Here is a 20,332-nt window from a genome sequence, read left to right as displayed (position 1 = left end):
GTAGCAGCAGAGTTTATTTACATCAAGATACCAGCAGATGTCAGCAAAAACTAAGGCAGTGCCATATGACTTTGTACAAGGGTATTCCTAATGTCGACAGAAAATCTCTAATTACCAAAGTGCAGTCCATTTAAGACCCCTTGGTTTCATACAGTGTTACGTGACCCAGGAGGGGTGGGGCTGAGAGGCCGCAGCGGAATCTGCCTTTTCAGGGCAGCAACAGCTCTTTCAAAGAACTGACTGCTCAGATTTTGTCCAACAAAACCCACCTATAACACTGTACGGCAAACTAAACCATGCTTCAGACAGCCATCCCCATTTAAAAAAAAAAAAAAAAAAGAAAACATGTTTTGGTTTACTGAACACTCATATTACCTAGGTTCTCTGATACAGATTCAGGGGTTCTGAACGTGGGAGTACTTGAGAGGACACAAATGCATTTCTCTGGAGAATTCTGTCAGATGGTAGAACAGCTTGTTATACAGACATAGCTATAATATTAAAAAAATAGAAGAATCTCATGAATAATATTTCAAAGGTAACTATTTTCTTATGCTTATAAAATAAATAGAAAAAAGATTACATGGGATGCCATTTATTTCAAATATATAAATGCACTTTTTAACATTTGTGACCAACACTGTGTAAGACCAATGTTTATGGCCTTACATCAACTTCTTAAGCAGGACCCATATACAGCAGAAGTGTTCTTATCACTTTTATTTCTGCCTTTTAGACTAATAGTATTCTAAAATAATTTTAGCCACCGTGAACCATACTTATGGAAAATATAAAAAGAATTCAGATTATTTCATTGTATTCTGTATTTTTGTAATTCTACAGTAAAAAACAGTAAGTGAACTCATGACGTAATTTTCCCAAAACACAGCTTTTATTGTAGTAGACTAAATTAGATATACCTCTCTCTGTAAACATTTTGCATGCTCACTAAAAGTCTGGTCTTCTACATAGGCATAATGAACAAATATAAGCAAAATTATTATAGAAACTTATCCCTGAAACAAGTTAAATATTACCATCTTTGAAAAATAACACAGAAATAGTCTAAGGACTGTTGAAATATAAACAGTTTGAATTTTAAAGTCATTTATTCTGTTGAAAATATATTCCTGTTTTAAACAAAAAAAAAAATCTAAGATTTATTTATTTATTAATGTTTGTTTATTTTTTGAGAGACAGACAGAGCACAAGTAGGGGAGGAGCAGAGGGAAAAGGAGACAGAATCTGAAGCAGGCTCCAGGTGGGGCTGGAACCCACAAATGACCTGAGCTGAAGTCTGATGCTTAACCGACTGAGCCACCCAGGCGCCCCTGAAAAGCTTAAGCAATATAGTAAATCATACTTACTTAGAACCAAAAAAAACCCAAACCAAAACACAACAAAAAAAACCAACAAACAAAAAACCAAAACATTGGTAGCAATGCAACTAAGGTCTAATGAACCCAGAAGTTCAGATAAAATTAGAAGTCTCTGTATCCTCTATAACAAAATATTTCCTTAATTCAGAAAAACACCCAAAAAACTAGCATCTAATTTAAGTATATAAAGCCAAAATATTCTTTTTGCCAGTGCTCTGTTGAAATCTGAATTAAAGACTTGATACCGATTATACTTCTGATAACTAGGTCAGTGGACAATTATAACTTAATGACAATACCATGGTTCAAAATGGCATTCCATCAAAGTAAAACCTGTTAAACAGATACCAAAGTATACAGAAATAAAAATAAACCTCCACTGGTCAATCCAATCAAATTGGCTGCATAAATTTCACTTAAATGACTTAAAATGTATCTGAAACTACTAAAAGCTTATCTGGTTAAACTAAAGTACTACAACTTAGGGAAAACAAAGCAAAAACCTAGTTTAGTGGCAATGCCCTAGCTGATAAAATATTTTAGACAGACAGGGAGCTGCTTGAAAAAGGAGCAGAGAAGTTATCACCCACTCTCATTCTCCAAAGAGCACCCATACGAATTCCATACAGAACCAGTACATCAAGATTCAAGCAATTTCCAATTTAATTTATATTGTCTCTACCACTGTTTGTCCACTTTTTTTCCTTTTCATTACTACTGCCTTAAAGCCTTTTTTTTAGCCCTTTTGATCCTAATCACCACCTTATAAAACTTTAATAACATAGACACCATGTATCCCTGTTTCTGTATTGTATGAATATCCATGCTTTATACATAATAAGATCTTTGCCACCAGGAACAAATTTTCACCAAGAATGTATGGCTAAACAATGAAAGGTTTACAATGCTAAAACTTTTTTTTAAGGGTAAGTAGTGAGAAGAATTTTAGCACTTAGATATGTAGATTATTTCCAAAATAGTTTTAACACTCAACCACCTAGTTTTATTGAAATTAATTTTTCCTGAAGTAGGCACTGTTCTCAGCTACAGTCCTTGGCTTGCACAGTAGTGCTGGACCATAAAAATGACCATTCGTAGCAACCTACCTCCAAAAACCCATCAAAATATTAAAAACTCTTGTTAGAAATGTAAAGGAAAATGAAAACACTGTAAAAAAAAAGGTATTTTAGTACACTGTTATTGAAAAACATTGGAAACACTGAGAATTAAAGCATTATTCCGTTGCAAAAAACTAATCAAGAGCGGTTTGAACAGTGCCTGCTTTTTTGCTAACTTAAGATACAAAGTAGGCTATACCATTGCAGATACTTAAGTTTGGATCTGCTTCTACCATTTTCTCATTTGTGCTTTCAATGTTGTAAAATCACTGTAATTTCCTTTAATGTGAAGTTTTTTACTATCACTTCCTCTGGGATATATTCAAGCTTTTCATCACAGCCTATTTCCCTATTTACATTGCTCCCCCCAGCAACCCCCCGCGAGCTTCCTCTAGCTGCATACTGAGGCTCTAAAGAAACAGCAGCATCAACCTTCCCATAAGTGATTTCTTCTACAACTCCATCTACGTTCAGTGCATATCTCACATCTAGCATGATCATTTTTCATTTCTTCACTGCTCTTTTATCTTTGGTGGCCAGTTATTTTGATGATCCACTTTTGGAAAATGTCACATGGGTGACAAGGAGACAGCACAACCACATGCTTTGCTGTCTAGGAGTGGACTGAATGACAGATATGCGGTAACCAGCCACTAGAGGGGTCTGAGTAAAGGTCACGGATGGACTGGTCACTGATGAGGAGGCACATCTGTTACATAATGACTTAGGGACAAAGAGCCAGCAGGGAAGTTTGTACTTCACGTGACTACCCATGGTATATACCATGGAACTGAAATGTGAACTGTGCTAATGGAGGACTGCCTTTACCTACTTGTTGACATTGGCCTGGGCAGGCTTAAAGCTGACTGCTGAGTAAAAGCCCATATAAACTGACATCAAATAATAAATCTTAAAGCACCCTAACTGCAAAACTAATGCATAATGAGTGCATGCTGAGGTGGTTTTCAAATTGTCATCATTTGGCAGTCAACTTTAGAATGCATCTGAGAGTGACAGAGTTTTAGAAATAGAGATGGGATCTTTTCCCATAATTTGATACCACAAATTATCCAGCATGTTTGTTATGAATGATTTCCCCTCCTTCGATTTCGATTTGCTCATATAGCCACTTGCGGTCACAGCGGCATTCAGCTCCGCATTTGGTGGAACCACAGGCAGGACAAGCATAGAAACAACCTAAACAGTCTTCATCGAGGCAGTCACAGAGGTCCATTCCACTGAAAATCAGCAGGCCCTGGCTATCATAGACCTTACTCTTTGCTGGTATCACTTGTCTGTAAAAGAAAACACAAGATGAATGACACTTCACAAAGACATTATTTTTGAATAAATGAAAAAAAGGTAAAAAAAAAAAAAAAAATGGAAGCAAGTAAAATATTTTGAATTAGGGATGAGGTCCTGCAAAACTGGTACATAACTTACCAGACTCAAGCCTACTCTATAATTACTAGTAATGAACTGTGTGTGAGAAGAGACCTCGTTCTAAAGCGTTGAGACAAATCCAAAGAGCCTGAAAATGCCTCTAGAAGTCCATTTAAAAGTCAACTCAGTAAAGGAATGGACCAGAACTATTTCCAAAAAAATATATTTCTGTGAAAAATATTTTCCCCTTCCCTTAACAACAACAACAACAACAACAACAACAACAACAAAGAATGGCTGCTTAATAATGGTACATTTTGTTGGTTACCAATCTCTATTACCCTATTGGTTTTTATACTGCAATTAATCTGTTTCTTGTTCTTTAACGGACTCGAGCAAATCTGGCCTAAAAACACTTAAATGACTCATTGGAAAATCTTAACAGATGGAATAAATGGCATATGTAGAAAATAATTCTGAATGATTACACTAACATTTCTTTGTCAACCTGTGTTAGAAATGTTCAGTTTAAAAAGTCATATTCTAAACAATTTACTTTTGTCATTCGTTCTGTTGACTATACCATAACTGTTTCTATTTTAGACATGTAAAAAATAAAAAGCAACCTTGAATTTTCATAAGATTTACTTTTTAGCTGCCACCCATAGAAGGGTGATATACCAATTACATAATACCAATACTTTTCAAAAAACTGTTTTAAATATGTTTGAATTTTAGTTCTCATGCCAAAAATGTTAACCTGTTCACTTCATTGACACTTCCTTAGAAATAAATTTTTAGAGCTGAAAGGGACGCCTTCATTTTATATGCAGCCCTTGGAGATTCCTACTAATTGCAGATTATCCAGTTTAAAATATCTACCCAAAAAATTAAAAACTCCAGAGAAAGATGTGAAACAATAACAGAGAGCCGTAGCAAGCTAACAAAGGTCTTCAGGGAACACACAGCCTACCTGTCAGAACCAGCGGTTGCATTTTTTGTGAGCCTTCTTTTTTCTCTTTTACCAGTTTCTGGAGCAAATTCAGTTTGTTTTCCTGGGTTTGCAAATTGCAATGACCTCAAAGCTTTAGCAGTTCTTCCCTGAATAAAGGTAAACAAATTATCAACTCAAATCTTGACAACAGACCATGAATACATTAATATTTAACTTAATGTTAATCCTGATTATTCCTTAACCTGAAGGACAGTCTGGAATTCACAAAAAAAGAAGAAAAAGGTTTTAGAACCCAAGTGCAATGAAATTTACACAGCCTTAGACAATATTCAAAGTTTAACTTTGGTTAACTTATTTGTAATATTTCCATTACCTAATTTTAGTCTCTGGCCTATTAGAAGGGGTGATAGGCCTGCTGAAAACTGCTATGGCTTCTGTCAATATGGGAGAAAAGGCAAAAAAACCCCCTGCTGTACGACCCAATGGGATAAAATTGAGTTTCCTGGGCACCTGGCTGGCTTGGTTGGTGGAGCGAGCAACTATTGATTTCGGGTTGTGGGTTCAAGCCCACACTGGGTGTAGAGATTACTTTAAAAACGTAACAAAAAAGAAAAACAAAAACTGAGGCTCCTAATATGATCTTGAGTCCTTAAGAAAAGATTCTATTATTGTATACATAGTTAAAAGCAGAGAGATAATAATGGTTTCAAGTCCTGAAACAGTATTATCATCTTTTTAAAAAGCATTGGTAAAACAAAATTTTCATGGTTAAGGATTTAAGTTTGTTATCTGGGGAAAAAGCAGTTTATGTGATATATTACACAGAGCAACAAATAAATGGAATGGAGAAGACATCTATAGTGACAGGTGCAAGTACCTAGTATGAACTGCAAGGTAACACTGGGTCCTGGAGATATGCCTTTGAGGGGAGAACAAAAGGGAAGTACTACATATAATTTAAAATTTTAATTATCTTTTAATTTGGTTTATTAATATAATGAAAAGGGGGAAATTGAGAAAAACATCCCAGCAGCAAGAATTATAAATTGGTTATAAATAGAAATTTTGAGAAGTGCTCCTTTGATATACTTATCTTTGTTCTACACCCAAAGATAGCTTTATGAAATCTCGGGGTTTTTTTTTCTGATGTAGTTAAATAATCTGAATGTAGGTATGTGAATAAGGGAGAGTTATAAATATTTAGTATTTACAATGTAAAAATGTATGCTTTTTGACCATAGGGAGCACTAAAATTAGCTTGATCATATCAAGTAAGAATTCAGAGCTAAAAGCAAAAGATATCCAAAGAATAGTATTAACACCAAAGAAGAAAGAAAGGTTGAAGAAACAATTATTGGAAGTGATTTTTCTGGTGTTCGTTTTAAAGCAGTAATTTTCAAGGGGAATTCATTGTGCTATACAGATCCTCACTGGCTGGCATGTCCCATTGAGTTACTTTGGTATTAGAAAAGAAGCTAAGATAATAACTAGATCCTGGCTTTACCAGAATGTTCTAAAAGCCACTCCTGACATCTTAGCCCTATGAGTTACAGCTTGAGTCTTGGGCATAGTATGTTATTTCTTTCTCAAGCCCGGTTTATCATCCAGTCTAGGTACATGGGAATATTTAGAAAATCATTTACTTTCACCTCCCCAACTTTAATTTACAATTAGTATCATAATAATATAAATGATTTCTTTATAGTTCAACAAAACCCCACATTGTAGAAGTAACACAGGAGACAAAAATGGCTGCCATACATACATCTGAATCAGGTTTTCTTCTCTGCCGATCTTCAGAATCAACATCCACGCTTCCATTGATTATCTGTGTACATTTTGGACAAAGCTTCCACCCAGGTACAAGCTGTCTTCCAAATTTTGCACTCAGAAAAGTGGCATCATCTAAGTCAATTACATGCAAATTTTTTTTGGCTAGTTTTTTGTGTATGTTAAATGGGTCACAACATGACTTCTGCAAATCCTCAAATCTGTCAATGTAAATTTTCGCATGATGGAAGCAAATGGTATTGTTCCCAGAAAGTGTCATTCCAGTTCTAAGTTGAAGTAAAAGCATATCATTTGATGACAGTTCTTGCAAAGTCTTGAAACCCGTGTGACGAGTATAGTAGGTTTTATGGCACTCATTCGTGGTACGGAGTTGGACTCCAACTGAACATGGATCCATCACTCTTGATTCTAGCAAATTTCCCTTGTTAGATTTTGTCTACAGATCTCTCTCAAGTAGGTCATGTGCTGATTGCCCTAGAGAAAAAAATGAAGAGTCAGATTTGTGCTGCAAACTTTTTATCTGGGAAACTGAAAAAGCATTTGCTGAAATTAACACCTATTTAAAAGAAAGAAACTCTTCATAAGTGAGGAATAGAATGGCATTTACCAAAAGCCTACAATAAACATCAGATATGCAGGACTTTTATGGAGAAAATTATGAAACAGACAAAAAAGTTATCCTAAATGAATGTAGAAATTAATCATGGGAACTCTGACCAAAGTATATAAATTCTCCAGGAATTTATCTATAAATTCAATACTATTCCAATAAAAATCCCAGTAGGTATTCCACTCATTCCACCTTGGAATTTAGCATTTGGTTTATTTGGAAGAGTAAAAATCCAAGACAGTCAAGATAGTCTTGAAGGAAAAGAAAGTAACATATTTATTTGCTATAAAGCTATTATAATTAAATCTGTGGTAGCAGTATAGTATAGACAAATAGATCCATGAAAAGATAAGGATTTGGTGTGACATATGACACATGATTTTATATAATCAGTGTTATAGGGTATTACACCTTAATGGGGAAAATATTAAAAGATTAGGGATAACCAGATAACCACATGGAAATAGACTAAGATCTCTTTCTCACAATCAAAAATCAATTCCTGATGGGTTAAATAATCAAACAAGAAAAGAAAAACTATACAAATGTTTAAAAGAAAACATAGACAGGGTGCCCGGATGGCTCAGTGGGTTAAGTGTCCAGCTCTTGGTTTTGGCTCAGGTAATGCTTTCACAATCTTGGGACTCTCCCTCTCCCTCTGTCTTTCCCCTCCCCTCCCCCCCTCATGTTCCCTGTCTCTCTCAAAAATAAATAAGTAAACATTTAAAGCAAGCAAGCATAGAAGACTTTGTGACATTGGGAGAAGAATTTCTCAAACAAGAAAGCACATACCAAAGGAAAAGATGGATATATCTGATTATACATCAAAATTAAACATTTCCTTATAACTCTAAAGGAGGAAAAACAGCCACACTTGAAAGGTATGCTTTCAAGGTTAGGATTATTATCCCAAATATACAAAAAACAACAACATATCCTGACTTCTATAAATCAATTAGAAAATGACAAGGAACCCATTAGAAAACTAAAAAAATACAGATAGGCAATTCACAGAGGAAGAGAACAAAATAGCCAAGAAATGCATGCAAAGATGTACACCCTTCACTGCTGTCAAAAAAAAAAAAAAAAAAAAAAGAAGCAAATTAAATACCATTTCTCAAACATTTGCATGGCAAAATTTTAAAATCTGATAACCTGGTGCTGGTTAAATTGTGGCCAACTCTTACATGCTCCTTATACACTGGTAGAAATGTAAATTGCAATGGCTTTAGAGCATTTTTGGCAATTTCTGGCAAAATTAAAGAAGTCCACATCCCAGGACCTTGCACTTTCAGCTCTAGATGTCAATGCCAGAAAAATCTATGTCCCACATGAGCACAAGGACTTTGTACATTACATATACAAGGACTTTGAGCATTTATTGTCTTTGAGAGTAAAAAGTTGGAAAGAACCTAATTTTAAGAATGAGACACCGTGAGTTACTCAACAGGGACTCCTACAGGTCAGGTAAGATGACTAACCTACAGGAATTCTATGAATCAACATAGATAAATCTCAAGGACAATCTTAGGTGAAAAAGTTGTAAAAGGACACATACCATTTATTTAAAATTTTAAACACACACAAGAGTGTACATGGTTTATGAATAAAAATATGAATCATGATAAAATATATGTATCAGATTAAGAAATGCCAAATTTGGGGCACTTAGGTGGCTCAGTGGGTTAAACAACCTGCGACTCTTGATTTCAGCTAAGGTCTTGATCCAAAGTTCATGAGATGGAGCCCCACATTGGGCTCTGTGCTGATAGGGCAGAGCCTGCTTGGGATTCTCCCTCCTCCTCTCTCTCTGCCCTTCCCCTGGGCACACGTCCAAATGTGCGGGCTTTCTCTAAGTATAAAGAATGAAAAAAAAAAAAAAAAAAGAGAAATACAAATTTGTGGTATACATACTTCTAAGGAGGAAGGAACCTTTTTAAAGATATTTATGGAATATAAAACTTGGTGGCATGTACACACATGCTTCATTTTCTGTACTATTTGAAAATTTCATAAATATTTTTCAAAGCAAATACAAAACCTTAGTTGAATTCTTAAGAAAAAATTCAACAAATACAAGTCACTAGGAAAAATATATGTGAGGGGTGCCTGGGTGGCTTAGTCAATGGGGCATCTGACTTCAGCCTGGGTCATGATCTCAAAGTTGGTGAGTTGGAGTCCTGCACTGGGGTCTGTGCTGACGGTGGAGACTGCTTCGGATCCTCTCTCTCCCTCTCTCTCTCTCTCTGCCCCTCTCCAGCTTGTGCACTCTTTTTCTCTCTCAAAAATAAATAATATTAAAAAAAGTAAAAACATTAAAAAATATATATGTGAATCACTGAAATCTGGATGGTGGCAGAGTGCTGAAAAATCTAGGATCCTGCAGTTTTGCCAGTGCTTTTATAAATTTTGCTCAAAAAAAAAAAATCGTTAGAAAGCTTACTTTGCCATGTTTTCTGTAGAGAAAAACCATATACAAAGAAACCATATGCAAAGAAAACACCATATGCACAGATGACTCTGGTCTCATGTTAACAAAAAATGGTGACCATGCATCTGTTTTCAGTTAAAATACTAAATTTAAAAAGTTAAAAAATAGAATACAATTTAAAGTTCAAAATGTCACTGAACATTTTAATTTATGATGTTTTTAAAAGCTAGTTAAGGTGGAGCATGTTTATATATTTTTTATTCTATTTTAACCAACTTTTAAAATTTAACTTCCAAGTAATGGTACCTATTATATCAGACAAAATGGCTTGTATTATACAAGCAGATTTCTTTTAACAGAAATGTGGATTAAAATAAATTAAGGAGTGGAAAAGAGGAAGCCAGAGATATGATTATAAAACTACAAACTATGCTGTACTGTACTTTAAGAGATATGGGACACAAATCTGGCTCTGAACTTTCTTAACAGTCAACACAAAGAAAAAAACTTGACCCGTACATTATGGAAACTGCTATTGTTTAATGTTTTATTAATGCTCGATTCTTTATATTTGTAGGTACTATACCCAATCTGTAGCCACTAATCTGTGATTTTTCAAACATAAAATTATTTCTTAGCATTCAAACACTTGCATCACCCTAACCGTATTTAACAGGAAAAGCATCCTGTGACTTAGAAAATTCATTTTGGAAATTCTGTCTACAGAAGTAATACATTTTTACCCACTAGGGAATTCTTTTCCTTGGCTACTGGGGCATCTGTTCCTTTACTTTCCTTTTATCTTGTCTAAATTACGACATGGTTCACTAGAGTTTATTAGCAAGACTGCCAGTTGTGCCAGCGTACTTATTTCTAAATGATCTCTCTCGGAAACTTGGAAATATGATTAACTCATATTAAACCACTTTTTAATGTTTATTATTCATTTTGAGAGAGAGAGAGGGCATGCACAAGCAGGGCAGGAGGAGAGAGAGAGAGAGAGAGAGAGAGAGAGAGAGAGAGAGAGATGGAGAGGGAGAGGGAGAGGGAGAGGGAGAGAGAGGGAGGGAGGGAGGGAGGGAGGGAGGAAATAAATCTGAAGCAGGCTCCATGCTGCCAGCGCAGAGCCTGACATGGGGCTCAAACTCACCAACCATGAGACCATGACCTGAGCCAAACAAAGTAGGATGCTTAACCCACCGAGTGACCCAGGCAGCCCCACCTTTTTCTAAGTATTTGCTTGGTAATTCCACAATACCATAAATTCTTTTATTAATCTTAAACTACTATGAACCTGAACTCTTAGTTGGAAAGCATAGACTTAAATGTGTTTTTAATTCAATGTAGCCATGACCCTCTCAGTCCTTGAAAACATCCTCTACTGGTAAACAGGTGCTTCCAACTATTTTGAGCTTTTGGCACACTTTTGAGTACTATAATTTTTGGAAGAACACTTGCAGGAATTACACTGCTGTGCAATACCATTTTCTAAGCAGCTATCCCTCTGGTGTCACTGTTAGGGTAGATTTACTATTAGACTGGCCAATTAAACATGAATTCTAGATAATGTACATATATTTTAAGTATATCCCAAATATTGCTAAAAAGTAATTTGTTGTTTGTCTGAAATTCAAATTTAACTGGGCATGCTGTATTTTTATTTGTTAAATTTGGCAACCTCATTTTTTGTATATTCCTGAAAGTAGAAATGTTTCTTTGGTACCAGCTTCACATTATGCACCACTTCTCACTTGTTGCTAAAAGAAAGCTGAACTTCCCATGAACAAATTATAGGACATGCTCAGTTTAAAATTAAAACGTCCTATCAGATAGAAGATAAACTGCAAGTCACGGTAAAAAAATAAATTTTACACACTGATTAAAACTCAATGGCACAACTGTACACTCATTTAAAACTGTCATGGTAGGGGCACCTGGGTGACTCAGTTGGTTAGGTGTCCAACTTTGGCTCAGGTCATGATCTCATGGTTCATGAGTTTGAGCCCCACGTTGGGCTCTGTGCTGACAGCTCAGAGTCTGGAGGCTGCTTTGGATTCTGTGTCTCCCTCTCTCTCTGCCCCTCCCCTGCTCATGCTGTCTCTCTCTCTCTCAAAAAAATAAACATTAAAAAAAAAATTAAAACTGTCAAGGTAAAAGTGTATACACCTGTGTCAGTAAAGTTTTACTGCTTGAAGTCTTACATAAGTTACCTTCCTGATCTACAATTAGGCAGTTTTTTCATGTATTGCTAAAGAAAAGTCAGGCTAACTCAAGGAGCACAGAATTTCGGCCGTGACCTTAAGTGGTTATTGCCTGTCTTCTAAAAATTACAGCCTCTAGCTGCTCCTCCCCTGTTGTAGTATCTGATGTCTTTATTTCTGTCTTTCCTCCCTAAGCTAAAGTTCTGCTGTACAGCTCTTTGCATCTATTTCCCAGCAACTGTTTCTTTTGCTTGTTTTGGTCTATGTTCTGGCAATGTGGCCCACAAATCATATTTATTCTTTTCTTCCAGTGACAGTCCAGTAGCTCCATGTTGCTCCCTTTACCTACAGCATGATGTAATGTTCTCCAGTAACGATTAATCGAACACCTTCCTTAATTAACATAGTCAGGAATGCACTACTATTTACTGTCTACGAACCGTACTGGCATCAGCTGGGAACGTATTAGAAAAGAGGAATCTCAGTAAGGACCCTAGACCTACTGAATCAGAATCTATACTAAAACAAACAAACAAACAAAACAACAAAAGACCCCCAGGTGACATGTAAGCATACTACTTTGAGATCCAGATCCACTGCTTCAGGTAATTCAATTAAGAGAATATTAACCAAGCATCTTCCATATTTATAAAGCATATTAAAAAAAAAAAAAGGAAGATACACACCCAAACATGAACTTATCTTTCAGGAAGTCTAACATTTAGGGAAGACTATGAGGGGAGTGGAGTCATAAATTTGATAAAACCAATATATATATATGAGAAATATGTGCATTATTGAAAGCACAGAGATCAGGGTTTTCACATTCTGTGTCTTCCACTGCCTTTCAGCTATTTTTCAACTGACAACTGTAGATAATGGATAGCAATGCAAATCCAATTCTTGTCTATAGTCTTGTAAATTCTGTCTAATGGTGGCTCAATGGACTGCTTGGCCCACTGTGGAAGACCGTTTGCCTCCATTTGCTCATTTCAATAGTCCCGATGAATAAATATGTCTGTTCTTTTGTCATTTGAATTGGTTACAACATAGTTCCCTCATTAACAAGGTAAACAAAAATCATGTGTTTATAATTTTATATCTGTGTAACAGTCATGATTTTACTTCCACCCCCTTTTTTGGTGGAAAATTCTTTTAAACGTAGTGAGAGATTAATTACCTCCAGTCAATCATTTTAAACAGTAAATCTACTATGCCTCTTGAAAGGAAAAAAAAAAGTCTTGCTTTTATTTTTCACTTTAATTTTTTTAAACTTTATTTTGAGTGTGAGAGAGAGAGAGAGAGAGAGAGAGAGAGAGAGAGAGGGAGAGGGAGAGAGAGAACACAACTGGGGGAGGGGAAGAGAGAGGGAGAGACAGAATTCCAAGTAGGCTCCTCACCATTAGTGCAGAGCCCAGTGCGGGGCTCAAACCCATGAACGGTGAGATCATGACCTGAGCCGAAATCAAGAGTCCGATGCTTAACTGACTGAGCCACCTAGGTGCCCCATAAAGTCCTGTTTTTAATCGGATAAGAGGAAAACCAAAAACAAACAAAAAACCTTAAATGTGTTCATTTAGGCCTGATTAATTCAGTTCTTTCCCCCTACCTTTTGGTAAGATTTCACTCTGATACAAATGAGATACAGGTCTTCAAATACTTTTAAAATGTACTTTGTGATGTAGGATTTACAAATACTAACAGTTAATTCCTGAAGGATCAATGGGTCTCCTAAGGCCTTCCTGTAGAGAGGTTTGGATGAATTTTATTTGTACACTCATTTTCCATTTCAAATAGCCTTTTGAGAAGTTGAATTTTACCTGAGGCCTGTGTTTCTGGTTCTTCAAGAGTCATGGTTAAGGAAATCCTCCCACTACTCTCTTTATGGCTTCTATAAGACTCTGAGGATACCCTCTTGTCTACCTGAGACTAGGACAAAGGTCGTCCAAACTCCCAATCTTTGCCTCATTTACAAATTTGTGAATCTTAACTGCATGTTAAAACTGACCATTCAGAACAAAAATGTTTGTTAGTCATATTTTAAGTTTCTCTTCTTCCCCCAGGTCCCTGAACTTTGGATCAATGAGATCTGTTGTAGCATCAGTTTACTCCTCCCTGGAGATGCTGGTAGATCTTTTGGTCGAAGAATTCTCTCTACTGCAATAGTTCCTTTTCCCCTATTGTCATACCTTTCAAATAAAGTCTCTCCTTACTAACTCTGGATTTTTTTTTATTTGAAAAATCCCCAAAAACTTTTTGCATTTTGGACTTTCTGTTGCTTTAGGGTTGCCAACACTTATTGAGTGCCTAAATATAGTATGTTTTGTGATTCTAAAATTAACATTTAATATTCTTACAGCAATACTAGAAGAGTCAAGAAACAATGAAATAAGTGTAGAACAGATTAGACCCCTTCTACTACCTTAGGTAGTAAACAAAATTATTTTCTCCTTGTATTATCATATGATTTGAACACTGCAAGCTCAAGAAACAAGTTTTTTTTTCTTAAATTGAGGTATAATTTACATAACATTATTGGTTTCAGGTGTACAAGGTAAAGATCTGATATTTTGCACATATTGTGAAAGATCACCACAGTAAGTCTAGTTAACATCTATCACCACACAGTTACACTTTTTTTCTTGTAAGAACTTTTAAGATTTACTTCCTAAGCAACTTTCCAATATGCAATACAGTGTTGTTAACTATAGTCACCATGCCGTACATCACATCCCCATTACTTATTTATTTATTTTATACCTGGAAGTTTGTACCTTTTGACCCCCTTCTCCCATTTTGCTGACCCCCTACCTCTGGCAACCACCAATCTATTCTGTTTATCTATGAGTTGATTTTTAAAAAAGATTTATTTAAAATTTATACATATATATATATATTTAGATTCTATGGAATAAGCTTTTAAGCATTATCACTTGCTATCCATTACAAAACTCTACAATAGGCAGGTTAAACACAGCTGAGTGAGCTCATACAAGGAAATGACTCCAGCAAGCTTTCCTGAGTCTTAAGACTCAGCCCCAATAAAAAAAAAAGATAAAGAGAAGTTAAAACCAAAATATAGTCAAAGTATCACTTAAAATATTTGGTGCCTGTAGTTACTAAGTGTGAGGTATAGCACCAAGCACAAACATCATCTTGTTAATCTTTACAACAGTGAGATAAATACTATCATCCCCATTTACAGGTGAAGAAACTGAGGCTTAGAGCTCCAGTTACCAAGCCTAGCACAGAGCCTGTTATAACATTCAAGTTCTTGCTGAATGAATAAAACCAAAAAAACCCCACAAAAATTAATTTTACTTTTATATGAAGAATCTCTCTTAATTAGGTCCTAATGATTTATTCTAGGTTTATCTAACATATTCCCCTCAGATTTTCTTATTGCTTTGTCTAGTATAGTTTCAGATCATTTTTGGAACAATTTAGCAAACCTTCAGGCTTCTAAACCCCATTCGCAATTTGTCTCTAGTCTTCTAGCCCTTAAAGGCCAAAGAAAACTGAAGTGGGATTTCAGCAATGGAGAGACTGCTTCTAGACCAAGAAGAGTAAATAAAGCTCTTGGTTCTACCTGATTCTGGATGTGGCCCAAATTGTCAAAAAATACTTAACACTCCAGTTGTTGAGTAGGTGATTGTGAAACTGAACTCTGAATCATTCTGTTGAAAATACTTTCATCTCTTCCTAGAAGATAAGAGTCTGGACTCTCTAGCATGGCATTACTTGTTCAAATGCCACATACTCCAGGCCAAACGACACTGCCTGCAAAGTTCTTTTACACTTTATGACTCTTGCTTGGAAAGCCAATGGCCCTTTCTGTGCCAGGCAATGCTAACTTATCCTTCAGGGCAGTACCAGTGTCTAAACCTATCTGGTGTGCCTTACCCAAGTACTATTATTATAGGTCCTTCTTCCTCTGTGTCTGCAGAGCAATCTCATGGTGCAAGAAAACTTTTTCTCTATTCTCAGCTGTTGGAAGGCAGGAGCATTATGGTTTTATTTTCTGCATCACCCAAGGGCAAAAGAGGAACATCAGGGACTTCCCTTTTCATAGCACTCATCACAGGTTTTTTTTTTTTTTTTTTTTTTTTTTTTTTTTATGTTGTTAGTTTTTCAATAATATATTAAGCTCTGTGAGGACAAGGAATGAACCAGTTCCTGTTTACAGTTGTAGCTTCTTTAGCATAATACTGGCACTAAGTAATCACTTAACGTCTTTTGAATACATGTTCCATGTTCAGAAACTGTCACATGTCACATCAAGAAGGATGGATCTCTCCAAATCAGGGTGACTAGGTCCCCAGGATGCTGCAATTATTCCCACTCCAACAGCATGATGGTCACATGCATAACGCCCCTAGGTGACAGCCATATCATGTGTCAAGCTACCAAATACATCCAATGAACACTTCCTATGTTCATGCTACTGGGATGGAAAAATGAATACTGATCGGCCTCCAGCCTCAATCAGCTAGGGCTGGGAGGATGCTCATTAAAAAATGAAAACGAACAGGCAGCGATACAGGATGTGGACGAGACTCAGGGCCATAATATCCCTCATGTACATAGTATAAGCCTAAATCATAGCTTTGAGGGCTCCAGGTCTCCCGAAAAGGGGCGACAACCCGCGGAGGAGACAGAAGCGCCGGAAACTATGCTGGGCCCTGACACAAGGGGCCGCAGAAGAACTGGGGGAGTCGGAGCCACAGCAGCATAGCCGGCTGCAGGAGGCCCAAGCCGGAAGCTGAAATCCCTTTCATGTGTCGGGGCCTCCTCTCCCACCTCTCCTTAGGGACTTCCGTGAACCGGCCCGGGCCCCCCTCCCACCCAAGGACCCGTCTCCTCACTCCCGCCCTTCCCAGAGCCTCCCCCGGGCCCCTTCCACCTTAGCTCGAGCTCTCCCCGGCCGAGGTTGGGCTGCACCCGCTTTCACGTAGAGCCGACTTGGCGGCCAGCTCTTCCTCTCTTCCCCGTCCTACCACTGAGAGGACGGCTGGCAAGGGCTAGAGAGGCTCAGCGCTACCATAAAGCGACGCCCGATAGAAGCCTAGAGCGGATCCGAGCCTGGCCCGCCTCCTGCGCGGAATGGGCTGGGCGGTGTTAATTGGCGGAATATGCAAGGTGAGGCAATGGTTGCTTCAGAAGTCCTCTCGGTTTTGCGTTTGTTTTGTGAGGTTAGGGAATTGGGAGCTCCCTGGGGGCTATTTCTTGGGAGATACAGGTTCGGCTGACTTGGACTGACTTGGATTGTATTCGCAAATTCCTATGCCTGTGCGTGAGGCCAAATTTTTGCACCCCATTCCTCCTAATCCCTGGAGAAGTGAATGAGTTACAAGAACGTCACGAACAGACCCTTTATTTATAGTCTCACGTTTTGTGTGATTTTTGTTAAAACGAAATATATTGCAAAATGCATCTTTTTAAATTACAAACAATAGAAATAGCTATGTTTATTACTTGGAGTAAAATGTAGGCTCCAGGAAGATGCTTGTAAATTTTCTGAGGGAAGAAAACAGTTTATTTCTTGTATCCCTATTGTCTGCCACAGTTTAGGCGCTCAGTTTTTGGAGTGGGTATTATTCATCTAGAATCTTTGAGAGATTGTGATCCCTTAGACTGAAGACTCAGCCTTCAACCTTTTTCAGGTGGGGATAGGAGGGAGGAAAGCACCCAAACTATTGTTTTTTTGACCACCCAAGTGAAAAATGTGAGACCGGGGAAAAAAGATAAGGTCCACCAAGGCCCCAGCTTGTTTGTGATACAAAACACACCTACTGTAAATTGTTTTCTGCAGTGAGCCTATGGCCCTTCCTACCACTTTTTTTTTTTTTTTTTCCCTGCTCTGCAACCAGGCTGGGTCAATCTTAGAACTAGGGAATGGGAGAAAGGCAAAAAGCAAGAGATAATCCCCTCAGCTGTGTCTGCAAGAGGTCGCATTGGATAGTTCTTTTGTTACTTTGTGTTTGGTGCTTTGCTAAGGAATAATGAGACAAAAAGAATAAAATTTATCTCTACTTTGAAAGAACTCACAGCCTAGTGACAGAGGAGTAAACAGTTAATCACAGTGTGGTGTGATAAATACCATGATAGAAACACAAGGATATGAACAGGATATAATGAGATACATGAAAGCAGGGGCATTCAGTAGGGAGATTAATGCTTGAATTGAGCTGTTGTGTAGAAAACTAACTTGATGCACTCGTGACATCCAAGTACACTACTAATTAAGCCATCCTAATGGTAATGAAACAGAAGGCTCACAGACCACATTAAGATACTTGAAAAACATGGTTTATTAAATCAACTTAAATACCCAGGCAGGGGAAAGAGTTGGAGTTGACACACTTAGGATGGGGTGTAAACATGTAGAAGGACGACATCACCTGAATCATGAGTTATGCGATGTTCGTATGTTCTATCTGCCACATCCGCCTTTTCCACTGATGATATGCTTATGAGGACTAGAGATGGGGTTATAGCAAGAAGGCCTACAGGCAGAAAGTGCTTTGGGCCAATGACACACATCTACTCTGTTGGATCGATATAAGGAAACAGGCCTGGCCACAGCCGGAGCCTACTAATTAGCTTGATGAACAGGCGCTGATTTTATTTGCGTTTCTTGGATAGAGCACATATGAGACTATACTAGGTGTCACTTGTGGGTAGCTAATTTAGGGCTGACGAAGCTTTCGTCCCAGAGATGGCAGAGTTATTCATACCTTAGTTTTTCCATCCCTGTTTGACTATAAATGACCCTCTTCCATCATATTTTTTATTTAGCTTTGGCATGCCTTATAGTTTACTAACTTACTATGTATATTTAACACAATTCTGCCTGTGTTTCAGAAAGTACATAGTTACTCATATTCTATATATAAAACATCCTAGGAGGTTTGCATTTGTCTCATAAGCTACTAGTGTACTTAGCACTTCTTGTGACTAACACTTCTTATGACTTTCTTCCATCCTTAAGGAAACTGCAAGGAATTCAGTATAGTTGGAGTGAGAAGCTGGAGAGGTAAGTAGAGGACAGATAGTGCCCTTTTTATGACATATTAAAGATACTACATTTTATACTGAAGAAAAGTGTAAAACTATAAGGAGAGTGGAAAATAGGGAAGAGGTACAGGCCTGGGCAGGAGGGCCAGGTGGAATCTCTTGCCCTAATGCAGCTGATCAATAATGAGGGCCTCAATCAACCAAGGCAGTGGTTCTATGGAGTTAGAGGTGATCCCCCTGCCCCCAAATACATTTGGTAATATTTGGACACATTTTTCATTGTTCAAACTAGGGGTTTCTACTGATAAATACTGGGGTGAGGACAGGGAAACTTCTTTTTTTTTTTTTTTTAATTTTAAAAAATATTTATTCTTAGAGCAAGCGAGAGCACAAGCAGGGGAGGGGCAGAGAGAGGGAGACACAGAATCCGAAGCAGGATCCAGTCTTTGAGCTGTCAGCACAGAGCCCAATGCGGGGCTCAAACTCATGCACCAGGAGATCATGACCTGAGCTGAAGTTGGAAGCCTAACCAACTGAGACACCCGGGTGCCCCAGGACAGGGAAACTTCTAAACATCCTACAATGCACAAGACAATCTGTGCATCCTACAATACAGAAGACGGTCTGCGTTCCGAGAGCAAGGCAGGACGGCATCGCCTTTCCCGGCCCAGCCTCACAAACCACTTTTCTACACCTTCTATTGGTTACAAGAAAATGTCAAGCTGGCAGAGATTTAAGGAGAGGCTACAGGCCCCGCCCAGGTGGGAGGGGCATCAAGGTCACACGAGAACGGGAGGCAGAGCAGGGGCTGCGGCTGCCTTTGGAAAATGTCCTCAGGCGCACCGCACTCTTTCCACTTAGCAGCAAATCTCAGACACCGTCTCCGTCAGTCACATCGATTCATACTTCAGTACTTTGGATGCAGCTCTTCAACTTCAGATGAAGGCCACTGTCGCTTGGGTGCCCCAAGCCAAGCGTCGTTCACAACAGAGAACTCTCTGGCTTAAAATATCAGTAGTCCCAAGACTGAGAAGTAAGGGATCCCCCTCAAGTAAGGGATTTAAGGAAGCATAGAGAGGATAGAGGTTAAGCAATTCAATTTAGTTGGATTTTATAACTGATTATATATAGATGTGAGGAAGAAAGAGAATGAGTAACTTGGTAACTAGGAGTAACTGAGCTTGGGTTACTGAGGAGGACAAAGGAGGACAAACTGAGGAGGACAAAGGGAAAAATAGGTTAGGGAAAATGGAGATAAAGAATTAAACATTGGATATGTTAAGTTTGAGACATCCCCAAAATGTACAGTAAGCAGGTGGAAAAAGGAGAGGAGATGAGAAGAATTTGAGCTGGTAGATAAGAATTTCCTAATTTTTTAAATGTTTATTTTTGACAGAGAGAGAGGGAGAGAGAGAGAGAGAGAAAATGAATGAGTGGGGAGGTGCAG

The 20,332-nt window shown here is 37.8% G+C and overlaps 1 protein-coding gene across 1 annotated transcript; it reads right to left on the bottom strand.

The window, feature by feature from the left end:
* Positions 1–1,268: 1,268 nt before the first annotated feature.
* Positions 1,269–16,853, bottom strand: LOC102971204 (ADP ribosylation factor like GTPase 14 effector protein). Its single transcript, XM_007082011.3, has 4 exons — positions 16,772–16,853; positions 6,601–7,100; positions 4,854–4,981; positions 1,269–3,792 (listed from the first exon to the last, which is right to left on the bottom strand). The coding sequence occupies exons 2-4, from the start codon at positions 7,021–7,023 to the stop codon at positions 3,564–3,566; spliced, it is 780 nt and encodes a 259-aa protein (XP_007082073.1). The 5' UTR covers positions 7,024–7,100; positions 16,772–16,853; the 3' UTR covers positions 1,269–3,563.
* Between the last annotated feature and the right edge of the window lie 3,479 nt (positions 16,854–20,332).

This window comes from Panthera tigris, chromosome D1, assembly GCF_018350195.1.
Source record: "Panthera tigris isolate Pti1 chromosome D1, P.tigris_Pti1_mat1.1, whole genome shotgun sequence".
In the NCBI taxonomy this organism is placed as follows: domain Eukaryota; kingdom Metazoa; phylum Chordata; class Mammalia; order Carnivora; family Felidae; genus Panthera; species Panthera tigris.
This window is presented reverse-complemented; position numbering and strand designations above follow the sequence as displayed.